Raw genomic sequence first — 25,691 nt, 5'->3', positions numbered from 1 at the left:
ATAGTGTTGAAGATCGCCGCTGCAACCCGTAGCCGTACTCCCGTATGTGGAAGAGAGTGGTTTGCAGGCCAGAGATAACGTCTTGGATCAAGGCTGTTCGTGATTAGGCATGCGGGTGCAGAACGAGACACTTGGTCGGAACTAGCTGCATAGTCAGGACGAGGTGGGTGCGGTTTCTGTCCGTCGCCACGAGGATCAGTATGGTTCCTCAGCACTGCGTGTGCCAGATGGACGGCTTACGGAAGGCGGCTGGGTTAGAGGAAGAATTTGACTTGGTGCAGGGCTGAGGGTGAGACAGAAAGCTAGCGCGTGCAAATAATGGCTCTGGGGAGGCGTGTGTTATCACCGAAGATAGCGAAAAGCGGGCCTAACGCTGGGGCAGGCGATTCGGCTATGGTCGTGGATGGCAGCATGGGATTGGAGAGGGAGTGGGAGAGGGACATGGGAGGGCGCTCATGACTGCTGAAACCGATAACTGGCCCGCCGCCATATGGCTGCAAGAGGAAGCCTCGTACCTAGATTTGCACGTCAGTCATCTGCGCGTCCGGCGCAGGGCCGGGCAGATGACTAGCGAGGGGATTCCGTCATGGAGCGACGTTTTCGCGTCGCGCTGCTATCACGCAACTCGGGCGGAGGTGGAGGGTGGTGTCACCAGATGGCGCGACTATCACTGCTCACTACGCAAGCCGGCTGCTCTTGCCCCCGCGGCCGAAAATTCTACGCTCTGCTGGCTGCAGCATCGAGCAGCTCACAGCGCCGTGAGGGCCGTCGTTCGCGGCGGCAGAGCGAATGGCGGCAGCACAGCACCGTGGTGGCCCAAGCAGCGTGCAGAGCGTGCAGCTGGCGAGGGATGGCACTGGACCTGTTCGGCGGAGGCGCTAGGGAGTGCATGGGTGCGTGGTGCAGGTGCAGGTGGTGGTGCTGAGGGGTGCGGGCTTACAGCGCTTCGAACAAATATCAGTATTGTGGAGAGGCGACAGGGGTGCGTCTCCCGTGGACCCTGCAACCCAAGCCTGCTAGGGTGGTCGGTGGTCAGCCGTGAAGTGCCTGAGCGCGACTTAAGTATATGGGGCTCATCCTCCCGCTGCTCCACACGGTCCTGCCGCTCACCAACTTGACTACCTCATGACTCCCACTTGACTCTCCATAGCAAGTCATAAACAAGTCGTCCCTCCTGAGTCCAGCTACTTCAACTACACTCACCCACCAACACTCCACCCCGATATCATCTCGTCGGCGGCTATACCATCATCAACAACACTACTACCACTACCTCCACCACCACCTCACCAACACACCACCGCAATGGCTTCCCAGATGGAGTGCTTCAACGACTTCTGCCTGTCCTGCGACCGCCAGATCGCTGAAAACGGCGTCTACTGCTCCCAATCGTGCCGCCTCGTCGACATGGAGCGGGCTGGCAGCACAGCACAAGCACCCTCGCAACTGTCATCATCCGCTTCCTCGTCGTCCTCGTCCAACAACGGCTTCTACCTCGCCCCCGCAATCAACTTCTCCGCATACAAGGGAGCCTCGAGTTCACAAGTGCCACCAGCGAGCCCGTACCACTACTACCCAACCGCAAATGGCAGCTACTTCGCACCACCAACCGCAACGAGGCCCTCCCCACAGCGCAGCCTGACGCCCTCGTCGTCACGATCGTCTCTAGCCTCGCAATCTTCCCAGTCCCAGTCCGGCATCTCGCAACAAGCGGCAACCCAACTCAACAGCTACATGCGCTCCTTTGACCAAACACGCGACGTCAAGAGGCGGTACACGCAGTACTAGACTTGTTAAGTCCGCTGCTTTTGGAGTTTGGTTTCACGACAATTACGACACCCGACCAAGACGTCTTGTCTTTCTTTCGGTTTCTCTCTGTTCTCTTGTATTTTGCATCAGTCTCGGACCTTGGGGGTCGAGACTGGCATGGGTCCACGGAGTACACCTGCATATCCACCACCGTTGCGCTGCGTTCTAGTTCTGTACCCTTTCCTTTGTTGTCATACGTGGACGCAGTGTACGATTAAAAGTATTTATATATCCCCTTGGTGTATAGGGGTCTTTGTTACGAGCATCTTGCCCCGGCGTGGGTGGGTGACTGGGGTCACTCTGCACATGCGATTGCATCACGGCCACTGTGGCCAGGACGGTTGGGAATTCCTCTCACTCGGCCGGCGTTGAATGTCGCGCCTGTTTTCCGCTCTAGCTATAGCGTAGTAGTAGCTGTCTCAAATGGACGCAACGGCCATGGGCATAGACTCATGGCGACAAGACACAAACTTTTTGCCTCTGCTCCACTTGTTCTCGGTGATACTCAGATGACAGCCTCGCGCAACCGCCTGTCCAACCCCATCCTGTCTCACTATCGACGCAGATCGCGCCAACCCCTCACCAACACGTGACGGGCTCCCTTTGGCATAGTGTTTGGCTCGAGATAAGCACAAGCCTCTCAGACGTGCACAGATGAGACACGGCCGGGCCCAGTGCTGCGTCTCTCGATATTCCCGTGGCGCTTTATAGTTTGCATGTTGCGCAGTACGTGGTCAGAGTGCGAGGACGAGGCACGGCTGGCCTCTCCACCGGTATGCCTCTGGCTGTGCGACGCTCGCCAGGAAGAATTTTCACAGACTTCAGGCATGATCCAGATGTCAGCCACACTCAACAACGTTCGCAGCAAGTGATCGCTGGTGGCGATAAACACCGAGCAGACACACATGGACGCTGTTGAGAGGTCCACGGGTTCCAGCAGGCAGGAAGCACCCACTTGGTCGCAGCGCCCTTGCCTTGGGTATGGGCAGAGGGCCCTCCAGCACTTCAAACACCAACCTGCATGCCCACGGCCGCGTCCGGGGCGTGCCATTGGCGACTTGCGCTGCAGGTGGGCATGCTGCTGCTTGGCTTCTCCGCATTTCTGTGTGAACGGGCCGTAGCTTGCCATGGGTCTCTACCGGTGACAGGGCTCATCCCGCCAGTCGTTATGCGAGCTGCGCGCAACAAAAAGCAACTTATCCCACGCTTCGTCATGCGGCATTTGCAAAGGTGAGGGGAAGTCACGATGGCGCAACGCGGCCAGCCATGCTCGCGTTGCCTGTTTCGTCATGTCGTCTGTCGTATGTCGCTGTCGTCCAAGTCGCAGCCCGCATTTGTCACGGCAGCGCCCGATTGCCGCCTCATCGAAGAATTTTCCATCTGCTCAAGCAGCGCCTTGACGCTCTCACGGTCCTCTTCCGCCACGCCAGCTCATCCGGCTCCACTTCGCAAGCGAGCCCCAGGATCAGTTGTCAACACTTTGCGCAGCTTTGCCCTTTGACGTCCGTCCAGGCCATGGCGAGACGGCGGCATCCTGCCACTCCGACCATTAGGTCATCGCGCGTGTGCGACATGCGACGCACACGGCTCGAACGACATGAACGCAGCCATCCCAGACTCACACCACTCACAGCTCACCTCGCTTACACTTGGGGCATAGTCGACTGTTCCGAGATCCGACGACTTCACAGAATCGATAACCGCCACGGGCCGCGTCAAACATTCCCAAGCACCTTATGCTCAGCCAAAGGACCGATACTGGTCGCTGTTTTGCATCCATACAAAATGCTGGGTTCCCCCTCCGGTTGCGATGGCAGCTAAGGGTGCAGCTGCTACTGTAAAGTTAGGTCCGGGTCTTCAGGCATCCAGCCAAAAACCACGGGTCGACAAGGCTCGGAGACAACGAACAACTCCCCGACATGCCTTCGGAGTTGCGCAATGCCATGTTGAGCCTCCTCGAGACCCCCTGAGCCTAGCCTCGCTACCAGTGTGTGACCAAAAGCAAAATGGCTTCACCAAACATCAATGACTGGTTCTCCTCGCCTGCGTGCAGATTGCCCGCGATCTCCGAGGATCATCGCGGAAAAGCGTGACGACGCACTCAATATGGTCGCTCGCTTCCCAAGAGACTTCGCTTAGAAGCTATTGAATGTATCTCGCTATTGCGCAAGCTCCGGCCAGAGTTGGCAGTCGATCCAGACTGCTGTTGTAGTACGCTGATCCTCAATAACCTGGGGAAAGCCTGATGTTTGGCTGAACAACGGGAAACCCTCAAGTCACAGACGCAGGAGTGACCTCCACCTACACTGCATCTGGACCCTAATCGCGCGATGCAAGGGACCGATCGCTGACATTCATCGAACACACCCTGACAATTCCAGAATTGACTCGCAACGAAATGCAGGCACGCACATGTTGCCCCGAAAGGCAGGCAGGCGGGAATGCGCGTGCAATCTGTCAGTGTCAGGCGTCATCAGTATTGTCAAGATCTGGCGGAAGCCATTACCAACCTATCATACATTCTCGCTTATCGAGCTATCTCTGATCGGCGCATGTGCCGTTCAGGAACACTCAGATCCTTCACGTCCCTTCGGATCGTGCCAGATTGGGGATTCAATTTCAGTCATTCGGGCCATTATGCTTTCCCAGCAGTTCCTGACCGCGAGGAAAGCGTGGGTACGACGACAACTGACTCGGCATTGGGCTGGCATGAAGCGCACGATGGCGTCACGAGAGAATCCCAAATGGCCGTGAAGCGCACGCCGCGGACCTCGCGCTTGACTCGTACTGATAAGATCTGGCGGCTCGTAGCTCCATCCTCTGCGGGGTTTCTCGGTACGCGCCGACACGCATCAGATCTCGATACTTCAAGGTATCCCTTGTGATGTTGAGACAATTGGCGAGAACCGCGAGCTAGAAGCTTTTGTTTGACACACATGAGGCTGCATTCCCAAGAGCTAAGGCGTAGACTGGGTCGCAACGTCTTTCGTTGTTCTCCCTTACTTCCTTGACACGCTGGACGTAACGGTGCGGCTGAAAGTACCGCCTCGACCCACGTGGAAACAAGATCGAAGAGATCGCACGACACCATCACAATGTCGCACAATCCAATGCCTATCACATATTTGCCTGTCAGTCATACGCCAATTGATCTGCGTGGGATGTCAAACCAGACCAGGAGCGTGCCGAGCCAGTCGATGCCACGGCACATGTACCCGCGACGAATCGTGACTTCTGCATGATGTGTTCGCAAAGTACAGAACAAGTGCCCAATCTCCGACGTGTCTCAACACAATGACGCTATGGGACGGACACGCTGCCATGTGCACAAACGAGCGGTAAGGGACTCCGCCCAATACCAGACCGTCGGGCAGCAGCCGCGGTGCCAACCGGACGCTTGACGATAGTGTCCTGGTGGAGTATGCATTGCCGTTCAACGATGATGCTGCCTCACTCAAAGTCAAACCGCAAGAACCTTGGAAGTAATTTTGCTGCTAAAGCCGCGTGGGATGGTAAGGCCCGACTCTATGGCGCTAATTGAAGATCCAAAGTGCAAGACATGCAAGTCCATGTGCCGACGCAAGCGCTGCGAAACACTTCATGGCATGAGACTCTATGAAGAGTTTTCATGGCCAGCTGGGCCTTCTCGAATGTTGTTGCCAGGGGCAAGTCAAAGCTGTCAAAGATGTCAAATCGTTGAGGGCCAGACCTTGGAACCGGGAAACTTAGACTGGCAGATTGGAGGACACAAGACATATGTTGAACGTTTGAAGCTAACACTCGAAGATGTATGGCTCAAATTGTAAGTTGTTGAACAAAATAAGAGCAGAGCATTGGTGCAGCCCTGGAAACGAAATACACCGGGTCTGATCTGTATTCAACCCACCTGGCCAAAGGAAAAGACGAGATGCAATCGCCGTGGTTCCAACTCCAAAGAAAACCTCCAGTCGACCATCGGAGGACGAGGTAATGACAGTTGGCAACGCCAAAAATAAGATGAACCCAACCCTAGCAAGAAGTAAGAAGAGACCTGGAGAGTATACCAACACCTTCCATATCCAAGACACCAAACATAATCCCCGAATAAGAAGCCGAACCAGAAGATGTCTCGCAAGACCTTTCAAACACCCATCAACTTCTTCCTTTGCCTCTCAGCCCACTCTCTACTCGCGATGCGGCCCCTCTCTGCAGCTTCCGCTCGCGCTCGCTTGGCAGCTTCTTCCTTCTCGCGCCTCTCTCGCTCGCGAGCTTCTTTCTCCATGCGATCGCGGTTGAAGACTTCTCGGCCCTTGACCTTTTGTTGCGCGGCGTCGACGGGCGTGACGATGGCTTTGGGAACGATAACGCTGTTGCGGTTTGCCGAGGAAGTCGAGGTGGAGCGGGATTGAGATGGCGGTTGCGACAGCGACATGCTGCTGCGCTTGCTAGCCAGCGAAGATGCACGTTGAGCCTGGGGTTGGGGCTGGAGCTGGGTCTGAGGTGCTTGGGGTGGTTGTGGAGGCGCAATGGTAACACCTGGTTGCTGTCTGATAGGAACGGTCACTGGCTTGCGCACTGGTGCTTGTCGTGTCTTGAGAGCAGCCTCCTTCTTCGCTGCTTCCGCTTCTTCCATTCGCTTCAGACGCTCTTCCTTTTTAATCCTTAGCTTCTCAGCGACGGCTGAACCGGGGAGCTCGAAAGTCGCCTTTGTCAGTGCTTTCGTCGACTTTGCATGGGGAGCCATGCTAATGCTAACAGGACGCTGCTTAGGTGCCATGCTGATGCTAACGGGGCGCTGCTTTGGTGCTGGCTGTGCAGGTGCTTCGGCTTCCCTCTTCAACCGCTCCTCCTTTTGTGCCTTGAGCTTCTCAGCAATCCTCTCGCCAGGGAGTTGGAACGCAGGCTTCGTCAGGGGCTTATCGGATTTCGGTGGAGGAGGCATGCTAATAGGTCGTGGTTTGCGAACCACACCCTCTGTCTCTCTCTTCTGACGTTCCTCCTTCTGGGCCTTCAGTTTGGCGACAACATCGTTACTTGAAAGCTGGAAGGTGGCCTTTGTGGGCGCGCGACCCTTTGGTGGTGCTGCAGGTGTGGGGAATGACATACTGATCGGCCGGCGTTTCGAGGCAAGGTAATCTACTGTATCCGTGGAATCTACTCTAACATCTTTGTTAGGCGCTGTGCGGACACTGGACGCGCGAGCCATCGAAGACTTCACTGGCTTCATGCTCTTAGGCGCAGCAACACTGGGTGTCCTCGATAGCTTGGCAGCAGGCGCAGGCACTGGCCCTTTTCCGAGCGCCTTCGATCGCATCGTCTGTGTGGTAGCTGCTTTTGGAAACTCTGCCTTCTGAGGCGACATCACTTCATTGGCATGGTTGAAGCTGGTGACTGAGGTCACATTCTCCAGTGCCTCCTCAAGCGCATCAATGGCGCCAAAAGATTCCTCCAGGCGCATTGGCGATTTCGAGGGGCTGCGCGACGCTCGTCGGCTGGACGTATGGCTCCGGAGTGGTGTCATAGCATCTTCGCTTGGCCTCTCGGCTACAAGTGTCTTGGGCTCCGGTTCTGAGCTCACTTCGACTGAGGGTGCAGGGACTTCAGCGTCAGCTTCAAGCACTTGATTCTCAGACGAATCCTCAGTCGCTGTTGCCTCGACGGGTTGCTCCTCGCAATGGGGCTCATCGATCCGCGGCACTGACGCAGTATGCTCCGTCTGTACAGTGTCGGCTTTTTCTTGAGGCGCTTCCTCTACCTCCGGTATGGCCTCATCTTGCGCTTCCTCTCTAGGCTCTACCGTAGCTCGCACTTCAACCTCCTGTATCGGTTCCTGTAGGTGACTCTCAACCTGCGCTTCTTCTGCGCCTGTTGTTGCATCCTCAGACGATGTCTCCTCGGGCGCATGTGCTTCTGCGGTCGTTTCCACAGTCGAAGGCACCTCCTCTGCAACTGGCGCTGGTTCTGGCTCTTGTGATTGGGCGCTGAGCTTCGCTTGTTTCGCTTCCTCCTCCTGCATAGCCAGTTGTCGGCGTGTCAATCGCGGCGCTGGAGTCACGGGTCGCTCGGTGATTGCGGGGGCTTCTGAGGCTCCTGTACACCATTAGTCCACGGTCGTTGGTCTGGAGCGGCTGCGAACTCACCATCGGAAGCGTCTTTGGAAACATCGTCGCCAGTTGGTTCGTTCGTGGGCGCTTCATCTGCGGCTTGCTCCTCTTCAGGTGCGGCTCCGGTCTGCTCCTCTTCATCCTCCTCAGCCGCTTTGCCCTTCTTTCCCTTTTTCGCCCGGCCTTTGCCCTTCGCCTTCTTTCCTGGAGTCTTTGCGGGCGTCTTCGCGGGTGTCTTCGGGACTAGCTCCTCGTCATCCTGGCGGGTCTGCTTGGGCGACGCATTTGAGGAAATTTGATTCAAGGGTGCACGCTCGGTCGCGTCGGTCGCATCATCGTTGCCCTGTTGGGCGCGGGCGCGTGTGACACGCATTGAAATGTTCAAGGCGTCAGATAAATCTTGTCGTATAATTGTATCGAGCTGTCTATGCGCTGCTAGGATGCATTGATAGCGAATTGGTATCGTGTTGACGCTCGAGTGTTGATGCTGCACGAGAGTGGGCCCGATCATAACAAACATCCCTGCCGAGTAAAGTCCAGCCGTTTTCTCGCGAGCACGTGACGAGCGCATGTTCACCCGCCACGCGACCGAATCGCGGACCCGTGGCACCCCACGATTCAGCAACTCCCGGGTCCGCATCCGTGCGAGTAGAAGTGTCTTTTCGTTCCGTAAATTTATGAGCGGCCATCCATAGACCCCTTATTTGTCAATCGCATCTCCAAATTCCTTCCCAGTCTCTCATTACTATCAGTAACTAATTTTCTTTTCTCTGACGCGTCCTCGTCTCCTGAACACGAACAAATAGTCGCAGATTGTCGCAATTGGCATAACGCAGCAACCGTTCGTGTCTATCAAAGCCACTTTCATCCATCGCGCGTCTCCGATCACCGGATGTTTGCAGCCCCGCGGTTGCGTCTCCTAGCCGTGAACAGCCGCCTTCAACCCCGCCCAAGCATGTCGTCACCTCGTGCGCGCGCTGGCTCCCGCCTTACACAGATCTCCAAGCATTTAGACTCGAAGCCCTTTCTCGAATTGAACACTCCCTTCTCCACTGAACGCACCGCCCGCATCGAAGACGAACAAGGCAATCGCATACCTCCCAAGAAGGCCGAAGAGTTCAAGCAGGAAGCCAAGAAGGAAATCAAGAAGGAAGTAGAGCAGGTCAAGAAGCTTGCGCCGGAACCCCCCAAGAAGATGTCGAGCCAAGCACCACACCCTGCCCTGCTCATTCCTGGGCCCATTGAGTTTGACGATGCCGTACTTTCGTCCATGAGCCATTACAGGTAAGACTCCTTCGTCGCAATTACGGTTCATGCTGTTCGCAATTGCTAACCTCATTAGTGAATCGCATGTCGGCCAACCCTTTGTAAACACCTTCAGCGAAGTCCTCGGAAACCTGCGCAAGCTGTTCCTGTCCAGCGACCCTGCCGCGCAACCCTTCGTCATCTCTGGCTCTGGCACACTCGGATGGGACCAGGTAGCGGCCAACTTGGTAGAGCCCGGCGATGAGGTGCTCGTCCTACACACCGGCTACTTTGCCGACTCGTTCGCCGACTGCTTCGAGACCTACGGTGTTAAGGCTACACAGCTCAAAGCGCCCATTGGCGACCGACCACAACTCGATGAGGTGGAGAAGGCACTGAAGGAGAAGGAGTACAAGATCCTGACCGTCACCCACGTCGACACGTCGACTGGTGTGCTCAGCGAGATCAAGGCATTGAGCGAGCTTGTCCACAGGGTCAGCCCCGAGACATTGGTCGTAGTCGACGGTGTCTGCAGTGTTGGCTCCGAAGAGATCCGCTTCGACGAGTGGAAGCTCGATGCCGTCATCACGGCTTCGCAAAAGGGCATTGGCTGCCCAGCTGGTCTGAGCATCATGATGGTATCTGGCCGCGCGATTGAGAGGTTCAAGGCGAGGAAGACACGACCAACTTCTTACTTCGGCTCATGGAAGAACTGGTTGCCCAGTGAGTATCTCAAGTCCCCAATACAAGCACATCAATGGAACTAACAAAACCGCAGTCATGCAAAACTACGAAGCCAAGAAGGCGTCCTACTTCGCTACACCCTCCCCACAACTCATCCACGCGCTCGACACTGCACTCAAACAGATCCTCGCCCGACCCGTCGAAGACTACTGGGCCGCACACAAGACCGCGTCGCAAAAGGTCAAGAAGGCTGTTGCTGATCTTGGTCTCAAGCAGCTTGCTTCCAAGCCTGAGAACCAGGCCACTGGTATGACCGCCATTTACCTACCTGAAGGTATGACACCTCCGGACGTTCTGCCCAACCTCATGAAGAAGGGTGTCATCTTCGCTGGTGGTCTGCACAAGGAGATCGCAACCAAGTACATTCGCTTCGGACACATGGGCGTCAGCGTCACCGACCCGAACCGACCAGACATCACCAAGGCGATTGAGAGCCTGAAGGAGGGTCTGGCGGAGGCTGGCTACAAAGCATAGCCGATGAGAACTACAACTCTACGAAGGAATTGATCTAGTATACCATGTACCGAACTATCCGTTCGAAACAAGCTTTCGCATACTACTACTATCTGTACATAAACGGAAACTCAAAAATAGAACACAAAATTCACTACCAGGCCGCTGGTGCAGCGTGATGATGAGTACAGTGGCTATGCCAAATCCTTCAAACCGGCAGCTCTCCACCAACGACAGCGACACAGACTCTACTGTACATGCCCGAGGCAAATATCGATCGCTAACTCACTGAGATCAACCAAACTAGCCTACACGAGGCTAAGTTGCCAAGATTGCCCAGGAACAGCAACCTATGACACGAACTGCCGGCCCGTTGCCACCGAATGAAATCATCGAATTCTCTCCACACCACCACGCCTCTAACAGTCCAAGATGCGGCAAGTGGGTCTGGCAAGGCTGTGTTCCTGGTGATGTATTCCGATGATGAATGGGCTTTTGGGAATAACGTACTTAATTCCCCCGATGCAGCGGCGTGTCTTCGGTGTTCAGTAATTGCTGTGAAGCCATTGCGCATCGTTGCCATTTTTCTCTTGCATTATTATCCTTTCAATCCTCTAGCTCTATTCTCGTAGCTAGCAAGCATTGCCCAGAAACACAGCCGTGGCTGTGGTGAGGATTGAAGTTCCTCTCTTTCGTGATGACGTCTACATCGCGAAGCCTACAACACACTTGGGACACGGCATGGGCGACTGCACCACCTCAAGCATGCGCTACCCTACGCAATCTCAACGGCGCCGTCGCATGGGGCGAGACATGCGTCTTCCCTGAAGAAGACGAGGATCCGATACCCTTCAGCATAAATACGGCTTGCATGCCCTGGGTGACATCGAATATCTACCCATCGCCATCCGCATTCTACTCCCCCGCTACCGCATGCCCAGCTTCCTGGACGGCCGTTGCTACACAAACAGACGCGAATGGAGAGGGCAGTGACAACAGGTGGATAGACGGAGAGATTGGGTTGCAGTGTTGTCCCAATGGGTTTCAGGCAGATGGAAGAGATGGGTGTCGACCGGGAGGTAGTGGCAACTTCCCAGTTGTTGAATGCGGAGAAGCGGACGCGGAGGAGAACGAATCGAGGACATATGCTGGCGGATCATGGCCAGCGAGCGCGACACCGAGTATCACTGCGTTGCACTTGAGGTATCAGCCTAGTGATGCCGGCAGTGTAAATCCGACTGCCTCGAACACAGCGACTGGTGCATCCGCAAGTAACAGTGGTGGGAGTCAGGGAGGAGGAAGTGGCGGTGACAGCAACGGCAGTGGGAATGGAATCTCAACAGGTGCCATCGCAGCGATAGCCACCGTCATCCCACTCGTCATGATCCTCGGAGCATTAGCCCTATTCCTCCTCTGGCGTCGACGAAAGAAGAACAGAAAAGCAGCCCTTGCATCAAAGCACATGGGAGATGAGAAAGACGATGACCCAACAAGGCCCGCCGACGACAACGCAAATCACTCCCCATCCGCTTACCACGCCATACCCAAAGGCACGACCGCAGCCCACTACGCCAACCCATCACAAAACCCATATGAGACCCCCGAATGGAATGTCGAGATGGATGCTACAGAAGCTGAGCGTCAGAAATTGGCTAGTACTGCACCGGCATATGGGAGTTCTACGGTGGAAACGACTCCGGTGAACGGAGAAGGAGCGACGGAACTTGCGGGGTTGGCGAGGGTGCCGAGGAAACCTATTGCGCCGGTGGAAATTGATGGTAATGCTGTTATACCGGAGGTGGGGGATGCGTATATTCCGTATCGGCCTGGGAGAGAGGGGAGCTAGGAGAAGTAGGAGATTGATACCCATTCATTCAATTCATCATTATTATTTGGTTGTAAGTTAGGTTCTTCATGGCAAGGCTGTGATGCGTGCTGTCTTTCCATGGCTGCCTTGCTCCGGTTGCGATTATGCCTTGGAGTGCGCCCTGGCTACGCAGGCTGAGTATAGAGCTCGCTCTTTCACACTCATGCGCCTCGTATGTTCTTTTCGACACCGGTTCTTGCGGATACCGATAGTGAACTTTGAGCGATTTATGCACCTGTACGTTGCGTTGGCCTCTCTAGATCCAATTGACCTCCAAGGCTGAACTCAGCAAGGAGGCTGACTTCGGCACGCGGGGAGGCTCTCTGCCTGAGGCTGAGATTAATGTTTCTCTGATTGGCCTTGTTTGAATAGCGAGCGTCATTGGAGCTCAAACCTGATGTTGTGCGAGCTGAGTATCGGGCTATGTTGATGTTCTCCGCACCGGTGAGAGCCTCATTTGCCCTGCTGATGAACTTTATTCTTCGGGGAAATCTCTTAATGTGTGTACTATCCAATCATATCCCCAGAACTCATAGCTAGTGTGTTGGATTATGGCTATGTATGTGATCATTGGGTGCTTTACGACACAGCGTCAACGCAATGTCAGCATCAATGAGACCTCGGGACTCTCTGATCTCTTCCTGTATCAAACGCTAACCCGAACAGATGCCTCGAGCCTGATATTCGTCATTTGAGAAGACATACCTCAAGTACCAAGACGTGAATGTATAAAAGCTCCGCTACACCCATGTGTATGTGTCAAAAAGCTTTCATGCGTTTCCTCACAGTGCCAAAAAGGTGCATACCATCGAGAAAATGTATAAGACCCTGGGGGTACGGATATGCTATGATAATGCCATCCACTTCAACTTGTGTCTACTAAGTCTCTTTTCGCCTTTGGTATTTGCACTGACTTGGCTTACTACTATCTTCTTGCCTCGGTTGCCTTACTGCTTGCCTACTTCGCCCTCCTGCCACTCGTACCTCTCCAATAAGGCATCCAATGTCTAACGCAGACAGCTCTACAGAGCTTGCCTTGCAGATATGCTTCGGTACATTTGGTGTCTTGAGTACCGTTGCTACCCTAGCTGGTCTTCACCACCATGATTCGCTTGGCTGCGTCTTACTTCGACGCCTAAGAGGCCGTCATATCACTCGTACGTGTCATATGCAATGGGCCTATAAGACATGTGTCTGACCACATCCTAAGATGCCCATGACCTGGAGGTAGAGGCCACCAATACCAGCCTTGAGGATCTTGACGTCATTGCCGACTGATCGATCCCACCCGTGAGGAGACCAACACTACCACCTTCCTACAAGCAGTCCGGTGAGAGCTCCCAGTTTGGGGGCTTTCTGAATGCCGACATCGATGTTGGTCCTTCCAAAAGTGAGCCTGATATCTCACAACATTGAGTAGAAGATGAAAGGACTCATGCGTCTGAGTTGTCAGCTGGTATGTTTCCTGTGGAAAGAAGGCTTGGAGAATCATCATGGCGTATCTCTCTGTCATGCAAATGTCGTGTACATTTGCCCACTGTTGGTTCGGTACATACGCGAGAAGCTCCGAGGATAGGTGTACTCCAGTATTCGTTGTGCAAAGACAATCGAAATCATGTTGCCATTTTTATCGCTTCTTTTCGCAGTAAAATTGTATTCTCAGCAGTTCAGAATGTTCAAGTAGAACAAAGCGCAGATACAGGGAGAGATGCTCGTCATTGCTACAAGATGGGACGGAAAACAAAACAGCAGCGTATCCGTAGCGACAGTAGCAAACAAAACACCAGATTATGGAATACAAAGGAAACTACGACAGCCTAACTACTTCCAGGTTTTATCTAGGAAATGGGTTTCTGTTTGGCTACGATCCAAGAGAATGTAGGTCAGCGATCTGAACCTCTTCTTGGTCAACCATGTCTGTCCTTCGATACAAGAATCTATGCAGCGACAAGATAGGAAAGAAAGAAGAAGGTCGTCTTTGAGCCGAAGCGATATACACTTGAGGTATGCGACATCTCAGAAGTGTCTTCTCGGCTTCACGAGACCGAACTTTTCAGCATCCCCTCGCCCCAGTACCACATCGTATGCGGGATTCTCTGTAGTTGTCACCCAAAACCGGGTCTCTTGTATATGCTTGGTATTGCTTCCGAAGCACCAAGTCAAGTCGACATATCCTTCCACCCCTTCGCCTCGATGGTTGGCGAGAACGCACTCCGTTTTTTCGTTCGTATGCACTGGAACATCCAGTACCTGCAACATGGGCCGTGATATGATGCTTGTCGTTGTATTTGGATCGCATGAGAGGACAGCTACCTCCCAGGTTTCCAAGCTACCCTTTGTTCGAGAGCAGATCTCGATTTGGGCCGGCTGAGGGATTCGTTGTCTTCGCTGGATCTCGTTAACAATGACCGATGACGGTGGAGGACAACGCACACCAAATGACAACAACCTGGAGAGTCCACAATCGTACATGTTTTGGTAGTCAATTGAGTTGTGGGTGGTATTTCACGCGAGAATGCGATAGCGTTGTTGATGCGTTTGAATCGAGACCTAGGTTTTGAGTGTAATGAGTAAGGAGGTCCTCCAAAAAGTGAGGCATGCCCTCCGCATATAAAAGCGGCCAATAGCCCAAGGCACGTATTCGGTCGCGCATGCGGGTCCTGTGTATTACCCTGAGGAACTGCGCAAATGGCAAAGTGAACAACATGAGGACTCAGATGCGCAGCGCAAGCAGGACAAATCCAATGAGCATCTTCAGTGTCCTCTAGTGGCGCAGTCATCATCCCACTGATACGTGATTGAATCACCGGAGCAAACTGATCTCGACTGTTTTTGCGTCACTGCCTGAAAGAAGGCAACCATTGCCTGTTCCTGGAGTAGTCAGCTGGGCGCAGCAGCAGGGCATGTTCTTTACCGATCAGTATTCCAGTATAGCCTCGTCATCCAAGTTCAGATTTTCAAAACGGTGATCATTCTCATCTTTGTTTTTCCCATCCTGCACCTGAAGTGACAGACGATGTGGAAACGATAAGTCTCGCAGATGCGTTCTTGTTGTGTAGAGTTAAATGCAGGCGACCTCCAGGGCTGCGATGGACGCGCGTGACCTGACTGTGCAGGTGCCCCCGGGGCCGCCCGGGAGGCAACCACTAGTGCGCTAGTAGCGCCAGCAGGCATGAGCAACCTTATCCGCAGCAGGCTGCGAAACCTTGGAATCTCACATACACCAGCGTAGCCATGATGCGTCCTCTTGGCCGCCTACTAAATCGACCTTCCATCTCATTCGTAGTTCTGCGAGATCCAAAGTACTTTTCGCTTGTGCTTCCACCTTCAAGGACAACGAATGTTTCGTCTCGTCGCAGAAAACTAAATAACATCAACGCATTCGATCAACAATTGTCATCGAATTCGCAGCAATCCATAAGGATTCAGATTTCATGTTCAGAGGTGGCTTATCACTGGTGGTAGGGGTGGGTAGAACTTAGCGATGAACGATGTGTATGCCTGACGAATATGCCTGCACCTCAGGCTGAGGGCTGCTTAACATTGCAGATGTATGCAGCTTCACATAGAGGTCCTTTTGCCCTCTTCATGCGCATGGCTTGTCAACTGCAGATGGTGTGTTGAATGACGTGGAGGCTCTTACGCACATTCGAATGCTAAGTTCAATATATATGGGCGTAATGAGCGACACCTATATGGGGAGACACGCATGAAGGCTATCTAGCCACGAAAGAACAACAATGTCATCGCAAGATCCTCTTGATCGATTTGTTATAGGGTATCCGAAGCTGGCTGCGCAGATGGAGATACTACCTGAGCTCGCCATATTCCGCAGGTTTGGGGCTCTCAATGCTCAAAACCTGCTGTACATGCAGGCTGAGCTCACATATCTGGAAGAGGAGCTACGAGAGCAACAACTGGCCGACAAAATTGACGGATCGGGGAAGAGGTCAAAATTTGCTCTGGATTGGTACTGGCTGCGTGAATCCGAGAAGAATGGCACAGGTGAACAACTGGAATTGGTCATGAAGATTAGGGAAAAGATGAAAGAGTACAGTGTGTTCAACGATTCTCCAGGGGACGCATAGAGCTGACTAAAGTAGATGACGCGTTAGTACAACAAGCCAAGATTCTGAAGTACCCTAAGCCTAGCACTTGGGATCTTCACCACATCCAGAACTATCTCCAGTCCGCAGCGATGGGCGACCTTGCGTTGAATGGGTCCGACGCAGAGATATGGGGCTCTGCATGCGATCACAAGTCCTACAAGCCAGATCTGGTGACTCTATGTCCTCGCGCAAAGAAGGATGCCTTTTCCGCATGGGCTGCAGAGAGTACCATCACCAACCTCTTCAGGTGTGGCTGTGCTCGACACATGAAGCCTTCCCGCGTTCATGGAGTGGTCGGCTACGAAGATAGCACTATCTATCGCATTACCTATTGGATAACCAGTATCCTCGCGTCTCTCATACCGATAGCATCTATCGCCGTACTGTATCGCGTTCAGTCCATGACTGCCCGACTTGGCATCATTGCTGGGTTCAACGTCCTGGTTTCTATCTGCTTGATGGGCTTGGCTAATGCGAAGCGCGCCGAGATGTTTGCGATTACAGCTGCGTAAGTACATATACGTCCTTCTCAATGCCCACCTACTGACTAGACTTAAGATTTGCTGCTGTACAGGTCGTCTTTGTTGGTTCTGACAGGAGCACTGTCGGATGAAGGTTAATCTGGATTCAATCGCAAGAAGGCACGATTATTTCTAGACAGAGACGTGGACATGCCCAACAAAAATAAACAGTATTGGTGACTGGTCATCCCATAACTCCGTCGCTTAGCATGTCGGTCGTATGCGCTGCAGGAAATTGTCGGTAAGCGGCATGCGCTGTAACCGCCTGCAGACGTACGCCACCAACTTCGGCACAGCACTCATCCGGCCACTGAGCCGTTGAAAAGACTCAGTTAAATCTCACCCCGCCCCGCGGCAATTCACCTCCATAAGCAACCCAAACAAGCATCAACATAAGAAGTCGTCATCTTTATCTCGTCGCAGTCCGGCTCCCGTCCATTGTCGGCGTGTTACCTCAACGTCAACTGGGATTGGTGACCGAATCAATCTTGGATCGTATGAAAGAACCCAATCCGGCGTGTATACGTGTGTGCAGTATGTTTCGGGTGCGGGGTCAGGGTTTCCGAGCCTTGGCAGCTTGTTTCTGTCCAAGTCAGTATTGCAACCATGAATCAGAGCTTTGACGGCTCACCTGTTGCTGTTCATACTTCCTCTTCTCCTCTCGATCTTTCTTACGTCTTTCTTCAGCCTCTCGTTGTTTTTGAGCGATCTTCGCAGCTGTTATGCGTCAGTAATGGTCCACGATTTGCGGCTAAGAACGTACAGTCGACACGGGGCGGTGAAGTCATAAAGGCTCCGAAGAACTCGCGGTTCCCTTGCAAGAGACCCAACTCTACGATCGTTTCACTCCCAATCACGAGTTGGAATATCTCCAGATCTACCACGTAAAAGGTCGACATTTCGTACTTCGGTCGGAAATTGGGGACTTTTCGAGAATCGCTGCACCACCATCTTGCTCTGACCTCACCCAAGCACGGCACTTCGGTATTGTTGCTGAGTGTTATCATGATCGGATCCGTACTGGGGCTTGGTGACAGACCAAACACCTCTAGAAATTGAGGAGTGATCAGGTTGTACTGGCATTGCGTATCCACAAGAACAACGCCAGGGTTGGTTCTTGTCCACTCTTTGCGATCTTTGTCCCATACAGAGACATCCACCTTCCTTCTGAAGTTTTCGTTCTTCTTTGCGGGTGTGAAACTGCGTCGGAGCTTGTGTGATAGCGAAGGAGCATCGCATGTCGTTGTGTTGGACGGCAGATAAGACTTGAGGCATCGTTTGAACCTAGAGAACGTGCAGCTGATTGTGAGCTTGCGCCGCTTGGTCTTGCTCTTGAGTAACTCGTCGTTCTCATCCATCTGGCCAGAGACTTGGGTAGGAAGCGCTGGGTCGATTGATACGGTGCGATCACCTTGGACAAATTGTTAGCTTTGAGCAAATCATCTCTGTTACAAGGCTTAGTGACTCACTGCGCGAAGAGAAGAGTCTCTTGACTTTACTGGTTCGATCCATGTCGGCCGGAAATGTTTGATTGTCCATAGTGGTAACAATGCAAGAGACGGGAGATGGTGGAAGTCGAGGTTCGCGGATATTACGAAACGCTGCAGGAGATCAAGGGGGCTAGTATAGTAGTATGGTTCATCGGGACGGGGCTGAGCTTGATCGGGCTTATACTTCAGAGCCTCAGTGAGCCAGGCTGCCTACTCAGGTGCTGTGCCACCCACAAAGAGGCGACGATCCGCTGAGAGGACCGGACAGACGTGTTCATACCAGACCAAGACCTTGCGAGGGTGGCGCAGCGACTCTGCAAGGTATCCGCATTATATCGTTGCTCTGACGAGAAAGGTAATTTGTGAGAACCCATGGCTCACGAACATGTCTTCCACGAACAAAGCGTGTAATCATGTAGATACCCGTTAATTACTGTAAACTAAGTCCATTTCAACATCCACACCAAATGCTTCCACGGGTGCAAAGTCTGTGAACCTGTCAGTATTGCTCATGCAATGGGCAACCGCTGAGCGGTAATTCATTACTCAACGGGGATGGGGCAAGACGAATTCACCGGATACGGTGAACGGGTATGGACAAATTCCCAAGTTCTTCGAACCATCGCAGCTGAGCCTGTGATTAACCAATGTGCAGCCTGATCCTTGCACCGGTCAGCCGGTGAACATGGTCAGATTCCTGGAAGGCTGTGGCGCAGCATCACATTACACCTTCGGTGGCTCCGAAACGACATTACCAGTGGGAAAGGAAGCTGCTGTCGTCTAGGCCCAGACGTCTTTGCGCGTCATATTCTGAAAAACTGCCTCGACGGGCGCCTTGTCTAATGATGCCATTACACGTCAAGTGTGCTCCTGGTGTTGCTCTTTACTCGTCTCCGTGGTATCGAATAAGCTGAGCAGCCTGTGCCAGGCCCCAAACACAGTATTGGTATGTATCGTGTCTTGATGTGTCGATCAACATGCAGGCTCATGGAGCGTCGTCTTCCTGGCGAGCGTCGGGCTGTGCTCCCACCCAAGCGAGTCGTCCACCGGTCACTAGCAATGATTAGCAGGCAGTGTACCGCGCATGAACCTGTCCAAGCGTCTGTTAGTCCGCTATGGCGTGTATGTCGATGGTGTCGCCTTCGTTGGTGACCTAACCGTTTTCGCATTAGCAAACAGCCGTGAGGTCTGCAGAGTGACTAGCATATGCCAAAACCTAGAAATGTATTCGATGAAGTATCACACACTTTTCCCAAGCTGTTGAAACCTTGAACTCCGCGATAGTGACACGAGAGGCTCAAGCCTCCTAACCATCCACCTTCGCTGCAGTATCAGCGACCTCCCCAGCCGTCTCAGCCATCTCCTGATCCTCCTTCTTCTCAGCCTTCTCCGCATCTCCCTTACTCGGCACACCATCTTTGTTATCCACAAGCTCCCTCACCACATCGACCGTAGCCGCCGGACCACCAGGCTGCACCGCAAGCACCTTGCCCTCCTTGTCAACAACAAAGACGCCGCGTGTTGTGCTCTTCGGGGGTTTCTTGAAACCAATGGCAGAGATGAGGCTCTGTGAAGGGTCGCAAAGCAGGGTGTAGGGCAGCTTCTGCTTGGTCTTGAAGGTTGTGTTGGCTTTGGGGCTGTCGGCGGAGAGACCGTAGATGGAGTAGCCGGTTGCGGTAAGGGGGTCGTAGGAGTCGCGGAAGAGGCAGGCTTGTTTTGTGCCTGTGGTTGTACGCGTTAGTACTGTTCTGCAAACGCGATGGAGATGTCAGGGGTCGGAGACTTACATCCTGGCGTTGAAGCCTTGGGGTAGGTGAAGAGTACAACGCCACCCTTGCTCTCCTCTACGAGCTTTGCAAGCGTTGTCTTATCTCCATCATTCGTCTCAAATTCTCCGCCAAAGGATGCGAGGTCAATTGTGTCGCCGACCTTGGGTGGGCCAGTCGCAGCGGCAGCAGACTCGCCGTTGCTCTTACCGACAACAGCTTCCTTGACAGCCTCGACCTGCTCAGTGACAGTTTCCTGGACTTTCTCGACGACAGTCTTCTCGCTCTCAGGCTTCTTCTCCTTGGCGGGCGCCTTCTTCTTCGTTGGGCGCACAGGCGCTGGGGGCGCTTCCTTGCGCTTACGGAGCTCGACGGGCATGATGAGAATGGAGTCGCGAGATAATATTGCAGTCGCGTTAGTGTCGCGGGGACGTATAAACCTCGATCAGGGGGAAATTGGGCAGCGAAGAGGTCGGGGTCGGACGCTTGAGCGCTCGTGGAAATCGAGGTGGGACGGTTGGCCAAGGGCAGGAGTACGAAAACCAGCGGAACAATGGTACAACCCTTCGCAATATGAACAATCGTACCAGTCCGCGGGAAAGATATCCTCGGCCTGATTCAGTAAGAACTATAATATGTGCGTCGTCTAGTCAACGGTCGCAGCGTAAGCATCGTGGTGAGCCCGAGCGAGGCCAGGTCGTCCAGCCTCCTCACTTGGCATTTCCCGTCCACATCGATATTAGCCAGATTACCTGAGCCTGCGTCTTTTTCTTCGGGAAACAGCTTATTTCGGACGCGCACTGGGGTAGGAGAGGCTTGTCATTGGCTCGTGAAGTGAGGAGTCGTGAGATGCGCAGCGCTCGGTTGTGCAGGTCCCGGCGCGTCATAGCTTCCCTTCTGCGATGCTACTATCCTGCAGCAACACCGTCTCGCACAACGCCTACGACTTGATATCGAATGCGTTGAATCTTTCTTATCTTTACAACAGAATCGCGCTTCTAATGAACCTATGTCTTGGTTCTTAACCCCATAACGCCCATCAGCGAGCTTAAAAAAAAACACGAGAACACTCTTCCAGCCCATGCGCTACATCTATGCATCTTTGGTACCTCCTGAAACCCAGCTCACGGGGTGCCAGTTGTTCTCGCAAGAGAATACCTTGCCGCCAGACCCGCGGTTCAACGCCCATCCAGACGACCACATCCCAAGCCCAAACTGTAGCACGAGGTCAGCACTCGTCTTGTAATGTCTTGGGGAGCGGACTCACAATGAGCATGCCTAGAATGACAATAGAGATATTCAGAATGGTAAAAGCTGTTTGCGAAGTCGACGAGAACAGCCTACCGTTCTTCTTGTTGTGCCACAGCCACATCAGTGGAGGAAGCGCATCTATGCGCGTCAGCCAATGCACCTACAATCGTCCACTGTGAGTCGTGTTGGCAGTAACTTACAACTAAACCAGCTTCCAAACAGCGCTCCGATCAACCCCAACAACAGATTAAAGTTCGGCACTGCTTCAGCCAAGATCCAGCTTACCAGCCATGCGCCTGTACATATAGCGCCCCAACTTCCCAAGCTCTTCCAACTGTTAGTAGATGCTACATTGGTGCCCTTCCATACGCGAAAGTAGATGTATTTGGTCGCTACGGAGCCATTGACTACACCTGCGACGATGATCGTGGGCAGCGCGATGCCAAAGCAAATCTTGCTGACGAGGGGGGACGCGGAACCAAGGGCGGGTGAGGCTACGAGAGGCCCGGCGTAGTAGTATATGATGACGGAGATGAGCATATAAAATGTGACTGCGATACCCTGCTCGAAAATGAGGGCTTTGCGGAAGTCGCGAGGGTCTTCGAGTTCAGATTGGAACGAGAAGAAGGCGACGTGTCCAGCTGTATGAAATCAGCAGACGTCTTTATGACCAGAGAACAGGAAACAACGTACTGTAAGCTAAGACGATGTTCATCACGGGTGCGAGTCCCTTGACGAGTGGTACATCGGGTCGCACAGCAACGATGTTGCCCATATCTGGCTTCTGGATACTAATGGCGATCATAGTTACAGTAACTGCTACAATGATGGAAGCGCAAGCTGATATATGTCAGTCGCGAGCTCTCACGAAGCGATCGGATCCTTTGGCCTACAAAAGTAGCTAAAGTAGCTAATGTTCTTAAACGTTCTAGGCAACCCTAGCAGGAAGGAGATGATCAGTCCGACAACAGTAAAGACGATAGTGCAAGTGCCGTGATCAGTCATCGCATTCATCGCGACCGCAAATGTTAAGATGTGCGCCCCCATGATGAAGATCAGGACAAGTAGTTGTCCGACAGCAAGCACCTCGCGAAGCACTGGCCCGCTCATAAGCATGCCGCAATCCGCGTAGTTCGCTACAGACGGGTGAGCCAGCTTGAATTCGCCGATCAAATAGCCAGTGTATGTAGCGATGATGCCTAGGAAGCATATGCAGAGGAGACCGGGGACTAGGCCGAGGATTGCGAGGGCTTGTGGAAGGGCGAGGACACCTAATGAGACATTCTCTGCGAGCATCACTTGGTTGTGTTATTGATATGACGGTGCGAAGGTATGAGAGGCTTACGAGTTCCGACATTCCTGGCATTTGAAAGTCAGCGATATTTCAAAGAAGGATATCACGCCCAGCGAACGATGCATGCCGTACGCCGAGGAGCACCAAAGTACCGTTAAATCTCGTTCAGTAACACTGCACACAGCATCAGGTAGTTTGTGTACATACCACCACTTGCACGTCTTGTACTGTATCTCAGCGCCTTCCTCGTTACCAAAGACATCCTGTTCTTCAGCTGGCGCAGCCTGTCCTTCGAGGTCCGCCGACGGAGTCAATTGAGGCTGAATCGATTGCTCATCCAAGGGCTCTTCTGGTGTCGTCTTCTCTACTGCGTGCCTAGCCATGACTCTGTGTCGCTTGAGCTGTCTCTGCAGTCGCGTGGATATTGTCGTGAAGAGGGCCGGTGGAATACGAAGAACGGAGAATAAGGTTAGGATGGGAAGTCAAAGGATGACAGGAGCCGGTTGATCGTAGTAGCTGGCGTTGTCACGACACGGTACCAGTCTGGAATGCTGCAGGGGTGAGCGCAGTTATGAGCTCGTTGATGGCCATGTAATGACGGGCGCAGTCCGCTCAACTTGAAGACCGTGAAATGATGTGGGCCAAACGAGCGCCTGCAATTGCAAAGCATGGTCGAGATTGTGGGTGAGATGTTTGGGTGTACCACGGAAGCTTGTAGGATAGGGACATGCAGAGAGGGTAACGGATAACGGATCATTTTGAATCAATGGGTTCGAACGCGTATCTCTAGATAAGACATAGTACCATGCCAGTGCCACATTCTAATGTAATGATTACACTTGTATTGCAGCGGAGTGCGGAGGCCCTGATTGCAGGCTTGAGCTGTGGTAGCGAGCCCTTGATACCCAAGTTTCGGGCACGCGTCGCTATCGATCTGTATACTGTATGCAAATATAAACAGTCTCAAAACGTACGACATGAAAAGAGAAGACTGGGATGAAAGAGCAATGGCAGCAACTGTGCGGTTTCCAGTTCGAGAATGTATGTCACAAGTGCTGCCTGCCGGGTAGTATATGGGTAGAGATCTGAGTCGTTATTCATGCGATAGGAGCACCGCAAGAGATATTGGCCTAATGGCAGTAGTTGAAGTGGGGAAGAAGAGTCTCCAATGGATGGAATAGATGTTAGCTACGTCATCACGTGGACGCGTGAGGCAAGCGCGATCCGGGCTGCCGCCACTCCACACTCCTCATCTTCCCCCGCACATAAGCCAATCGTACCAGACTGCCAAACCGATACCCTCTCGCTCGCCTTGCGACGCCAGTTACATCACACACACGCCATGAACTCCGACCTGGGCCTTCCGCCGACGCGCGCGACCCGCAAGCGAAAGACTACCACGTACGCCGACGACGATAACGATGACGATGCGCACCTCAAATACCAGTCCACACCACGGAAAGCCAAAAAGACGAAGAGCGCACCCGAAGTAATCGACTTGACGGGAGATTCCCCCAAGAAGTCTCAGAAGACTCTTGCTAAGAAGAGAGGCAAGCGCGACGCCGATGCGCCTGCCGAAGAGAAGCGTGCGAGGGTGTTCCGCAAGCAGGCACCACAAAGCTACCTCGCGATCAAGGAAAGAGCCTTCACACAGCGCCTCACGGTCCTTTCGCGCGAACGCTGCGGAAGCGATGATGTGCCCGAGGAGAAGGTCATTGTCGCAGGCTCTACAGGCAACGTCTACACCGTCTCAGTTGGTCTCGTCCCGAGCTGTGACTGTCCACACGCGAAGAAGGGCAATCAATGCAAGCACATCATATACGTCATGTTGCGCGTGCTGAAGGCACGGGAAGATGTCGCATACCAGCTAGCCCTCATCCGCTCCGAGCTGCGCGAAGTCATCAAGAACGCGCCGCCCATTCCCGGCGTTGAGACAGACGGAAAGGACGGTACTGAACAAGAGGGCCAAGACGGCAACCGCAAGCCCATCGAGGGTGAATGCCCCATCTGCTACGACGAACTCGGCGAGAACGAACCCATCGTATACTGCAAAGCCAGCTGTGGAAACAACGTGCATAAGGCTTGTATGGCGAATTGGATTGCTGTCTCAAAGGGCAAAGCGACTTGTCCATACTGTCGTGCCAAGTGGGAGGCAGACACAGGCCTCGAGGGTAAGCTGGGCGAAGTCGACACAAAGAATCTGGAGAGGAATGAGGACGGCTATGTTAATGTTGCAGGACAACTCGGTCTCAGTGGGGAGCGGGATTATTCCACATATCATCAGTACTGGGTCCGACGACATCTAGGCCATGGTGGGCGGAGGAGGGGTGGCTACGATTACGATGGTGACTACTAGGCCCATGGTAGTTGATGCGTGAGTGTGTAGGAGGTGTGTATTTGGCGTTCAGGACATTGATACCCAGGAGCGACAGGCGCACGACACTGTGCAAGACATTTTTCATCAGTTGTATCTCTAAAACAACTACTCGTTTGACTCAACCGCTTCCTCGCTTTCCTTCGTTTACTCAACATCATGCGTGTTCACTTTCCGCATCTCCAAACCCACTCACCTCGGCCACATCGGAAATTAAACCCTCAAGAATAGCACAAATAGCGATCGCCACGTACGCAGCGCAACTCCCCCAAACATACCCACCTGCCACCGGGCATCTTGCATAATCAAGAAATCGATCAACATGATCTGAACATGTCACCTGCATCCGCCTTCGCCTCGTTTCCAGACCCACAACCTTTTCTAACTTGCGTCAACACGATCAGCACGAACGGACGTCCTCGGCGAATTTATTCACGTCCATCTATAGCTCGTGTACTACCATCCCGTCCGATGCCCAATACGAGCGTATAATGACGCGTACCAATCTTGCGAGGGAACGATCCCAGATGCGGTCTATTGATATCAGATGCAGTATAGATCCACATCCACCAGTAGTCGCTCGAGCCACGAGGGATCAACAACGACAGTGCACGTTCCTTCCACCAACAGGATGTAGCATAATGTAGTACTGCGAAAAGGCTGTCGGCGCCTGAAAGCGTGTTGT

At 53.3% G+C, this 25,691-nt stretch overlaps 7 protein-coding genes across 7 annotated transcripts; 4 read left to right on the top strand and 3 right to left on the bottom strand.

Moving 5' to 3' along the window:
- Nucleotides 1-1,305: 1,305 nt before the first annotated feature.
- On the top strand, nucleotides 1,306-1,788 carry J4E87_003806 (uncharacterized protein; the record flags this gene model as incomplete). The annotated part of the gene is made up of 1 exon (XM_049375431.1): nucleotides 1,306-1,788. One exon carries the CDS (start codon nucleotides 1,306-1,308, stop codon nucleotides 1,786-1,788), a length of 483 nt encoding a protein of 160 aa, XP_049235353.1.
- A 4,141-nt stretch (nucleotides 1,789-5,929) lies between these two features.
- J4E87_003805 (uncharacterized protein) lies at nucleotides 5,930-8,265 on the bottom strand (the record flags this gene model as incomplete). Its single annotated transcript, XM_049375430.1, has 3 exons — nucleotides 5,930-7,878; nucleotides 7,929-8,235; nucleotides 8,260-8,265. 3 exons carry the CDS (start codon nucleotides 8,263-8,265, stop codon nucleotides 5,930-5,932), a joined length of 2,262 nt encoding a protein of 753 aa, XP_049235352.1.
- Nucleotides 8,266-8,847: 582 nt separating this feature from the next.
- On the top strand, nucleotides 8,848-10,355 carry J4E87_003804 (uncharacterized protein; the record flags this gene model as incomplete). Its single annotated transcript, XM_049375429.1, has 3 exons — nucleotides 8,848-9,176; nucleotides 9,235-9,860; nucleotides 9,916-10,355. The coding sequence occupies 3 exons, from the start codon at nucleotides 8,848-8,850 to the stop codon at nucleotides 10,353-10,355; spliced, it is 1,395 nt and encodes a 464-aa protein (XP_049235351.1).
- A 5,586-nt stretch (nucleotides 10,356-15,941) lies between these two features.
- On the top strand, nucleotides 15,942-16,822 carry J4E87_003803 (uncharacterized protein; the record flags this gene model as incomplete). Its single annotated transcript, XM_049375428.1, has 2 exons — nucleotides 15,942-16,257; nucleotides 16,305-16,822. The coding sequence occupies 2 exons, from the start codon at nucleotides 15,942-15,944 to the stop codon at nucleotides 16,820-16,822; spliced, it is 834 nt and encodes a 277-aa protein (XP_049235350.1).
- A 2,805-nt stretch (nucleotides 16,823-19,627) lies between these two features.
- Nucleotides 19,628-20,466, bottom strand: J4E87_003802 (uncharacterized protein; the record flags this gene model as incomplete). The annotated part of the gene is made up of 2 exons (XM_049375427.1): nucleotides 19,628-20,043; nucleotides 20,109-20,466. 2 exons carry the CDS (start codon nucleotides 20,464-20,466, stop codon nucleotides 19,628-19,630), a joined length of 774 nt encoding a protein of 257 aa, XP_049235349.1.
- Nucleotides 20,467-21,315: 849 nt separating this feature from the next.
- J4E87_003801 (uncharacterized protein) lies at nucleotides 21,316-22,757 on the bottom strand (the record flags this gene model as incomplete). Its single annotated transcript, XM_049375426.1, has 5 exons — nucleotides 21,316-21,498; nucleotides 21,708-21,979; nucleotides 22,032-22,154; nucleotides 22,232-22,636; nucleotides 22,751-22,757. The coding sequence occupies 5 exons, from the start codon at nucleotides 22,755-22,757 to the stop codon at nucleotides 21,316-21,318; spliced, it is 990 nt and encodes a 329-aa protein (XP_049235348.1).
- Nucleotides 22,758-23,974: 1,217 nt separating this feature from the next.
- Nucleotides 23,975-24,988, top strand: J4E87_003800 (uncharacterized protein; the record flags this gene model as incomplete). The annotated part of the gene is made up of 1 exon (XM_049375425.1): nucleotides 23,975-24,988. One exon carries the CDS (start codon nucleotides 23,975-23,977, stop codon nucleotides 24,986-24,988), a length of 1,014 nt encoding a protein of 337 aa, XP_049235347.1.
- Between the last annotated feature and the right edge of the window lie 703 nt (nucleotides 24,989-25,691).

This window comes from Alternaria ethzedia (genome assembly GCF_023757985.1).
Source record: "Alternaria ethzedia strain BMP 0044 chromosome Unknown scaffold_6, whole genome shotgun sequence".
In the NCBI taxonomy this organism is placed as follows: domain Eukaryota; kingdom Fungi; phylum Ascomycota; class Dothideomycetes; order Pleosporales; family Pleosporaceae; genus Alternaria; species Alternaria ethzedia.
The sequence above is the reverse complement of the archived record's forward strand: the minus strand, read 5'-3'. Positions and strand labels throughout refer to the sequence as shown.